The sequence below is a fragment of the Rhipicephalus sanguineus genome, chromosome 1 (assembly GCF_013339695.2).
Source record: "Rhipicephalus sanguineus isolate Rsan-2018 chromosome 1, BIME_Rsan_1.4, whole genome shotgun sequence".
Lineage (NCBI taxonomy): Eukaryota > Metazoa > Arthropoda > Arachnida > Ixodida > Ixodidae > Rhipicephalus > Rhipicephalus sanguineus.
In genome coordinates this window covers 175,572,536-175,582,028 of record NC_051176.1, presented here as the reverse complement: position 1 = coordinate 175,582,028, position 9,493 = coordinate 175,572,536, and the positions used below count along the sequence as shown (strand labels likewise).

At 47.1% G+C, this 9,493-nt stretch overlaps 1 protein-coding gene across 1 annotated transcript in view; it reads left to right on the top strand.

Annotated features, from left to right (window-relative positions):
- The first annotated feature begins 13 nt into the window (after window positions 1-13).
- The window catches only part of LOC119402717 (N(G),N(G)-dimethylarginine dimethylaminohydrolase 1), a 63,971-nt gene continuing 54,491 nt past the window's right edge, over window positions 14-9,493 (top strand). The window contains exon 1 of the mRNA XM_037669816.2: window positions 14-445. Coding sequence (XP_037525744.1) covers window positions 173-445 — 273 coding nt within the window. The 5' untranslated portion in view covers window positions 14-172. The remainder of the gene's footprint in view (window positions 446-9,493) is intronic.

The window sequence follows — 9,493 nt, the reverse complement described above, 5'->3', positions numbered from 1 at the left end:
TTTGCGTTATACATCATATCTGTTAATTATTACTTGTCTTAAATACTTTACAACTGACATTCTTTCTCATAACTTGCACTTATCTACAGAATATATACCAATCTTCTTTAAGTAGTTTGCGTCCCACTCAGACGAGTTTTGTTTTGCTTTTGCCAACACAAGCACTTTCAAAATGGCGTTCGGGCGGTATACGCATGCGATCGTCTGTCGAGTTCCCAACAGCATCAAGCAGTGTGCGTCGGGTGTTATAGGCGACATAAACGTGGAATTGGCGAGAAAAGAACATGAAGAATTTTGTAAAACACTTCGCAGCCTCGACCTTGATGTCATCGAACTGCAGGCCGACGAGTCAACTCCGGACTGCGCGTTCGTTGATGACACGGCGATCATTTGCAACGGCGCTGCCTTGATCTGCAGGCCAGCCAGCGGACAGCGCCAGAAGGAAGTAAGAGAGCCGGACAGTTGTATATGCATGTAATTGTTGTCACTTAATATAGGTGAGTGCCGATCACCGTACGGCTTCGGAGCTGTCGCGTCGCTTAGCACCTGCTCAGTTCTACGTCACCGGATCTATGTGCTAACGCTGTTCAGATTACAGTAACTCCTGTACCGTTAACTTAATTGTGACTTTCTTTCTTGGAGATTTATTGCGCGTTGCAGCGATATCGACAACATCGGCACGAGATATTAGTACTTTAAATACTAAGACATCTCATGAAGGATCCAGGTGACACACCCATTCATCCATCTCGAAAGTCGCGCGCATCTACATTCCCATCGTGTTTACTTGGGTGTGGCGAATCACGCTTGCACGACCCCCTGTTTTCCATATACGCTGACGCTATAGGTCGTGATGTTATCGCAGCAGCTGTAATGTCACGGTTGTTGCGTGCTTGCGTGATTCGAAGACTTCGACGCAACTGCGGGGGCTGCTAGACGCGCAAATGCTACTTCGTTGGTTGGAATGCCTCTTTATCTTTCCCGGAGTGGAATGTTATCGGGGCTGTTATCAGTGAATGTCTCCCACCGTCTTGAAGGTGCTTCATACAGGCGTTGGGGAAAGCAGAACGATTATATTGTTTATTTTGACGTGAGCTCATTTTGTCCGATAATAAACGGGAAACAATGACCTGCAGCATTTTTTTTTTTTCGCTAAAGGAGGAAATTAAATCAAGCTAGGTGCCAGTACAGCGTGGTAGATGAATACAAATTACTCGTTGGACTTGTCAAACTTGAAAGCCTAGAAGTCCAAGCTGTGTGCGCAGAGTTTCAGCGAAGCAGTCGACAAATCCCAAATAGCTCTTGCGGACTGAAACATTTGTTCATTTAGCACTGGGAATCGAAGCTAAACATTTTAGGTAATTGGTATTCACAAATTCGCTCGTACGTCAACTAATTGTAGCAGACCCGTAGCCAGGAATTTTTTTCGGGGGAGGGAGGGAGGGGGAACTACGGGCCTGAATCGTAGTAGCGAATACGTCAGACGAGAAGTTCTCGCCAACGGAGATCTTTTTGAACACTGTTCATGTTCATAAAGCTCTTCGTACCCAGCTTTGCGATTGCAATGGCACTGTTCGGTTGTGACAGTGACGATTGCATGAAAAAAATGTTCTTATAGAAGAAAACATTGTCAATCAATTCGGTCCTTGATTAGCAGAATTATGTCACTTGCCAGCGGTCTGCTTGTCGTCCCGTTCCCTCATAACTTGTTATCTATTGGCGAGCGCGTCAGCCACTCTTCAAGCTCATTTACGTTAGAAGATATGTGTGAATCTGCTGTCCATATTCATAAAACATATCTACATGAAGGAGCTTCCTGAATGGCCGGAGTTCGAGCGCCCGCAATCGTGATGGCGGGATCGCCGCAGTGATAGCCTTAGGCAGTTTTAGAATATGGTAAGCAAAGCTTTGCGTACGCAATCCGCCTTGGGTTGTCGTCAATGCACCTGCGTCAAACGCGAACCTGTGCACGCATGCGTTTTTTTTTTTTTTTAATATAGCGCGCGTACACAAGGAACGCAAGCCCTGCGGGTACCCAATTATAAAATCCTCTAATAGCCATACGGCGCTTGCGTAAGATAACTCGTGATTTCTGGCTTTCACCAAAACGTTTTGTAGGCGACAATTGTTCGCAGGAGCAGATAAGAGCTAAGCGCAGTATCAGATCGATATATTATTAGCGTAGACGACGGTTCAGTACCAAAAGCTACGCTTGAGAATTCGGCCCCTGCACCTTATTTCATTAACGTAAGTACATAGCAGATGTCAGCCACCACACCGATCGGCTGGTCGTAGCGGTAATGTAGACAGAGCCTGGCTCGGGAATCAATAAAATCCTGGAAACGTAGTTTGGGTGCGGTTTGAATACATTCATTGTATCATTTCTGGACTATTTAATACGCGATTATTGTATTCCGGTACCATGGATGCGACCATGGCACCCATGTTTCTTTGTGATTTCACTGTTGACGTAGCAGATGAAAGAAAGAAGCAATGAAAGCGATCATTCTCGATTGCGGTTACTACACAATACGTTTCCAGAGCACAGCGCTGCACAAAACAAGACACACACTGTTGAAGGTCCGTGTCCGCGACATGAGAACTGGCTAATGAACTCTAAGCGCAAATGAACAAAGAATGAGGACAGGAGGGGCAAAGGCAAGCGCTAGTCTGAATCTGATCTGCGAGAAATATGGATAGTGGGATAACCAGATATTTTTGTGCTGTCCATTTGCGTCGTGGCTGCTAAGAAGCGTGGAAGAGTAGTGTCAAGTTGTGACTTTAGTCGCTCCATTTGGTGTTTTGTCAAACGTTACGGTGGCGTCGAAGTTGCGTAGTTGTGTTTCCGGTGGTACGGAATTTGCAGAATAGAGGATGTATGAAGTCAGGTCCCGTCTACAACGAGAGATCACTTTGTTCTCACTCTAATTTTGTAACAAAATTGAATTAGTTTTTCCTTTGGCATATGCTAAACGTTTGTTGTTGTTTGTTGGATTTGTCATGAATTTTTTGTTGGTACGAAACAAACAGGCTAGACCGCATCTCTTGCGGTGGTGAGATGCGAATACGACGTTTATTTTCTCTTCATTTTCTGTATATTGGGAGGGGGGGGGGGTGAATTAAGGAAGCAGATATGCCATATGATATTGAACGATGCGGAGCAAAAAATGAAAACATTACATGCTCTCTTGTTGCGAAATTTGAGTGAATACGAACAGAGTCTTTTCAATCGTGCAAACAACAACGCAGCACCACTGTAGTGCGCTGCACTTGGGAGTGCCCGAAAAGATGCCTCGAGTTGCAAGCAGTCAGCTTCACCGCCTCGCAGACTACGCCGCGGCGCGGCCCCGCCCCACGCTGTCTAGCGCGAAAGGCAGACTCTCACACAGCCCCTCTTGGCCGCGCCAAAAGGACGGCGTGTCTCTGCCGAGGGTCGTGCGGGGGGTCCCACCCCCTGTTCGTTGAGCCACGGATAGAGCGCCCGCGGCCTTGCGCGCTGATCAGGGCTCGTTGCGCCCGTCGACAACGCGGCAGCTTGTCGATGAACGGGCTGCGACCCTGAACATTGGAGGAGGCTGCGCGGAAACATCACCAGTCACGTACCGTGTGGTCGGGGAAGAGCTGCGCGGCAGCGCAGGAGGCGGATACTTGTCGCCGGCTGCATGGAAGTCGCCTATGAGAACGTTGTTCACGCCACTCGTTTAGCGTCGCTTTCGTCTTTCGTATGCCTGACTGGAGTGTATGCGCGGTCGCGTCTTCGATTTCAGCCATGTCTTCGATGTTGCCGAACACGAGGCGGAGGCATCGAATCCCGTGGAACTAAATTACGTATTTGTAATTCAGGTAGGCAAGCCATGAGGACAAATTAAGTATAGAGCTTCTTGGCTCAAAGGTCACCGACCCATTCTAGAGGGGACGTTCGTAGTAACAGACCATGCTACAGCTGACGTGCTCTTTGGAGTGGGACGTAAATAGGATGCAAATACAACGGCGGAATGCAGGAACGTCCTTGCATTCGTGCAACGTGCCTATCTGAACAACGATATAACGGAGATGCGCATTTGTGGCGTCCACTTCGTAGAACGTAAGCCTGAGCAATACACACAGCTGCAGGACGTATGTACCGTCCGAATCGCGCGTCGAGCGGCCGGCTACGGACGTTTGTGCATACTGTAGCCGCTACCTCGTGGGGGCTGCAAGGTTCCAATAATTTTATGCTTGCATCAGAGCGCATAAAACTAGCATTGGGTATGACCACACGCTTTGCAATTGCGACGTGGCCCGCTTGGTATTTTCCTAAAGCACTGCGGCTGAATCGGCCGATTGGCCTCGTAAGGCAAGTGTGAGAGAGATAGAGATAATTATCTTTAATGAAAATCTCGGAGAGGTTAGCCTGGTTTGATTCAGGCTGCACAAGTATACAGGGTGTTTTTTTTTTTTCGACAATGCAATTTTTTTATAAAAATGCTATGACAGTCGGGCCCCTGTCGTCTTCGCAAAAGAACTCTACGCCGAGGCGGAAAAACTTTGCCGCACCTAGTTACTTTCAAATATAATTAAGAAAATTCGCTAAATAACTTTCCAATTATTAACTTTAGGGCCGTTGTTTATATGGAAGAGTTGTAGGACGTGACAATTTATATACCTATTTAAAAATCGCGAAAAACGCACGTAATTTGAGATAATAATCACCCAAATTCAAGTGCCCGATCTAGGCAAAACCGAAACTGAGCGCACCGAGGGCGCAGGAAATCCGTCATCCCTGTCATGTCAAACCGGTAGATCACGTGACAATTTTTGAAAAGGGCGCTTTGCAGTAGAATATTCTCAGGAAAAACGGCAAGTCGTCCCAGATACCCAAATAAACCTCTTATTCTCTGCGTGTGGTGTGTAGTGGTTATCTGTTTCTTTCGCGATGTAACCAGAAAAACCGCAATTTCCGCTTTTTCTTTCACTGTACAGCTGAATACTAGGCGGGAGCTACTGCGGCGCTAGTTCTCGCAGACAAACAAACGAGTCCTTTGCACTTCTTTCAGTCTTAAAGGGGCCCTGCAACACTTTTTCAGCATGGTCAGAAAACGCTGCCGATCAGTAGTCGAGGCTCCCGAGAACACGCGAGCCAAACATTATAGCGCAGCACGCGGCCTTGGATTTACAATAAATTCGCAAAGTCGGCTAAAAAGCGCTTCCTCTTCTCTCGACAAAAAATGATGCTTACGGCGTCACAGGCAGATTCCACGCCATTGGCTGATTTGAACATGACGCGCTCGGTAGTTTCTGTGGCCGCCGCGAGAGGGCGCCACTCGCCCACGCGCGTCTTAGGCCAAGCCGTCAAGAGCCTAGAAAGTGTACTGCGAAGCGTGTGTGCACGCTGAAAAAGTAATTACAGTATGTTTTTAAAAGCTAGTTTCGGTTCGTACTGTACCCTGACGTCACAACACGGTATGAGCGTCTCGTCACGTGCGGCCTCTCCGCACCGTGGCTCCGTTGGTGACGCCATGGAGGTGACGCACATGCAGCTTGTTGCGTCACGGCTCGTACGCGCCACTGTAGCCCGTCTATCGGCCTAGGCCGCTCGCGTGTTTATGAAAATAACCAATTATAAATTAAGTTTACGACCAAATGCGCTAAAATTTCTCCAGATTGTTTGTGAACGCACAAGGATTAACTTACACAACACATATGATAGAAAATTAGGTGTCATGGCCCCTTTAAAGGCCAACTCCGGCGATTTTTCGAGGTCGATGGATCTCAATGAAATTCGCTGGGTACGTTCCTTTGCACGTTTCCGTCCTTTATGCCAAATTACAGGCTTGAGACGTGCGCAGATTGTTTGCAAATGAATTTTAAAGATTGTCTGCAAACGCACTCCTGGCTTCCCACAATTATTGGCAGCATTGCGTCTGTGACGTCAGTATTGGTAAGGCGGCGGAAGTGACGCAGCCAAGGGCACCGCTAACTTCGGCGCTTCGGCCGCTACAACGAGCGTCTGCTGTGCACAAGGCGACAGACAACGTTGGTTTGTCCGGCGCTTCGCTGGTCGTCCCGGCTGTCACAGTTTTCATACGCCGCGCCGGCGTGACCGGAATGCCTTGCACGACTTCCGGTTCGTTCGTAACAACGTCTACGTCATACGTAGACAGTACACTCGGTTGGGTTTCGGTTTCGGTGTTGCGCTTTTTTGCTTATTTAAAATTATTCTCCAATTTGCACTTAGCACTTGTGGTGCCAAGCCTGAAGGAACTGCGGAACTGGGCGGCGTTCTTTGCTTCTGTCTATTTTTCTCTTTCTTTCTTCCCCTCTTTCTCTCTGTTTTTTATATCTCTTTTTCATTCTATTTATCTATCTTTCTCGCTTTATAGCTTTTTTTTTTGTCCTCTCTCTCTCTCTCGCTCCATTTCTCGCTTCCTCTCTCTTTCTTTGATTTTATCTTTTTCTCTTTGTTTCTCCTCCTGTCTTTCTTCCCTTTCTTTATCTATATTTATATATTTCTTTCGAGGATATGCTTTACTCTCTCCACTCCTTCCCCTCATGCTCACCCGCACTTCCCTATGTTTTGCTCTGCTAGTGTGCCTGAATAGCCTAGTGGTTACGCTGCTCCCCTTCTGATCGTGGGTGCGCGGGTTCGAATCCCGCCTCGTCAAGAGATTCTTTTTTCGCCAAGAATTTTTCTTTCTCTTTCTGTCTCTCTCTCTGTACTCGTTCTCTCACCCATCAGGTTTATCAGGATCGTGCGGCGCACAAATCGGCGCTCGTGTTCTGTGAACGAAGCAGAAGATGGAGAGGAGGAGGACGAAAATAGCGCCTGCCGGGTCATGATGATGGTGATAGTTTTCTGTTCGCGGATGACCACCAGCGGCTGACATAAACAGCTCCGCCGTTAAAAGGAATGACACCTGCAGTCATCGGTCATCCGAAGTCGTCAAAGTACGGGAAGAAACGGGAGTCTAGCCTGACAGTTTGTAGATAGTTTTATTTACTTAGTAAATACACATTTCTTAATGACATGTATGTATATAAACATGATTTCTTTCTCTGTTTGTTACAGGAACAAAAAAAAAAAAACTGTTGCTTAACTCCGCCAGCAGAAGAACCTTGCCATCTGGCAGCAGTTTTGCCGAGAGACCGTCGACCCAACCGATAGTAAAATAATTACGCGTCTCCGTCGGCATTTCCGTATGGCTGAATTCACAAAGCTTTTCTTTCGTCGGTGCTCATTGTCATTGGTCAGCAGCCGTTGCTTATGTCCAACACCATCACTGAATGAAAATTTCAGTTTACTAACAATTTATTTATTTTATTTATTTATACATACTGCAGCCCTATTCAGGGCTATAGTAGGAATGGGACGTTATATAATACTAGGCAACAGAGAAAAAAATACAAAGAAATAATGCAAACAAATAATACAAATTGTCAAGCAAGCACACACGTAACAAAGCAAAAATGAAAATGAAGTTGATTACACGTTAGTAAGATGTTCATCGGCTGCAACTATGAAGTCTTTTAGTGGTAAGGAGCGAATGTTACCAGGCAGGGAATTCCACAGTTCTATTGCACGCGGAAAAAAACGATTTAAAGGTATTAGTACGAGCAAAGAAAGGTGTCACGTTCAAAGCGTGGGAACTGCGGGCACAACTTTCATCAGTGAATGTGATGATGTTACCGTCACAAAGGCCGGAGGAGGAGTTAATAATTCCGTATAAAAATTTTAAAGCTTCGTTTTGGTATCGCGAGAGTTGTGATGGAATGTTTAATGATTGAAGGGCAGTGGTCGGGGGGGAGAAGTTGCGGCTATAGTTATTAAAAATGAAACGGATATATTTTCGCTGAATGTTATCTAGCAAGCTTATTTCACAGTGTTTATAAGGAAACCAGACTACGGATGCATATTCGAGAACATTCTGGCCTACGACGTTTTTATTAATGCGGGCCGGGAAAGTTAGCGGCGAAAACAAGCTAATTAGCGATGCCCTCGTAAGCGTAATTAAAAGGGAACTTTTGCGAAGGTTTCCAGTATTCTTATGCGCATGTCGGTTGGAGTGCCTCTTCAGGTCCGTGAAGGCTTGTCGATTAGAAGCTGCGGTGTGTGTGAACATGGCCAACAAACATGCGCAGAATTCACACGCGCATCGCCTGACAGACGTCACCTCCGCGAAAGTGGCCGTTGTCCCACCGCATGGGTGACCAACCACCGTTTCAGCCGTCAAATTAACGTTAAGTTATATGGTGCCATTATCTCCGAAACTCGCTGTCAACTCGCGCCGACAGAGCTCGCGGCTTTGATGAGGTCGAGGTGGCGAGTAATGCCGGGGCGGCCCCTTTGCAGCGGCATCTGATCGATGATGCATGGATGTAGTACGATACGCGATCCCTTGGGAACACGCACGGTTCGCAATTCACACGGCACCTTTGAAGCCGGGCAGCGCGTGATTCCACTGGGACTGATCGGCGCCGATTTCGTATTTTGATCCTTTCCTCCGATTCATCGAAGTGTTGATGCGTTCTTGGCCGGATCACAATGCAGATTTCGCAAAGCAAATATTTCTTACGAAATAATTGCTTCGTAAATTTTCTCGATTCCTGTAGCCTTAACCGCGAACGTTCGCCGGAAGAAAACGCTGCAGCTTCTAATACGAGCTATCAGCCTCTAATTTCGTCGGCTTTCTCAACTGAGCTAACGGAGGCGGTGAAGCACTGGCGAACGGTAACCCCGTTAGCGTTAACTGCAGTTAACCCTGTAAACCACGGTTAAGCATAACCGCATTTAAAGCTTTCCGTGTGAGTTGGGTAATAGCCGTGGTTGGCTGTGAGGTGCATGAAATATTTTGAGAGTATACCGCATGCTTTACAGCAACCAGAGACGTGCCGGAAGTGACATGCGTGTCCCTTCTTCGACCCGGCGAGGCTTTCTTTCCAGCTCTCCAGCGCGCTGCCGAGGCACAGAGAGAGGACGCAGTTTCAGGAAAACGAGAAGCAGAGAAAAACATGGACGAGGAAGCGCGACGCGTCTCGTGACGTCTTGGGCGACAACGTTGCCCTGTGCGTAAAAAGCGCGAGGGACGAGGCGGTGGGCGATGTCGATTGTTTTCTATTTGACAACACATTTGGATGCACGGAGAGGGCTTGCCCCGCTCTGCTTGTGTAAACGTAGTACATCTTGCACGTTCGTCAAATTTCAACAACTTGCTAAAAACAATATACAAGATATTGAAGAGAGGCCAAGGCACCCTGAATGACCTTTTTTTTTTTTTTGCTATAGCATGCAGTTTTTGAGATGATTGCGTGTAGATATGTGTACATTTTACGTCTGTTTTAAATCACGGTTAATGAAAGACAGTAATATTATTGGGATTTTACGTCCCGAAACCACGATATGATTATGAGGGACGCCGATGACTCCGGAAATTTCGACCACCCGGGCTTCTTTAACGGGCACCTCACGGGCCTCGAGCATTTTCGCCTCCATCAAAAATGCGGCCGTCGCGGCCGG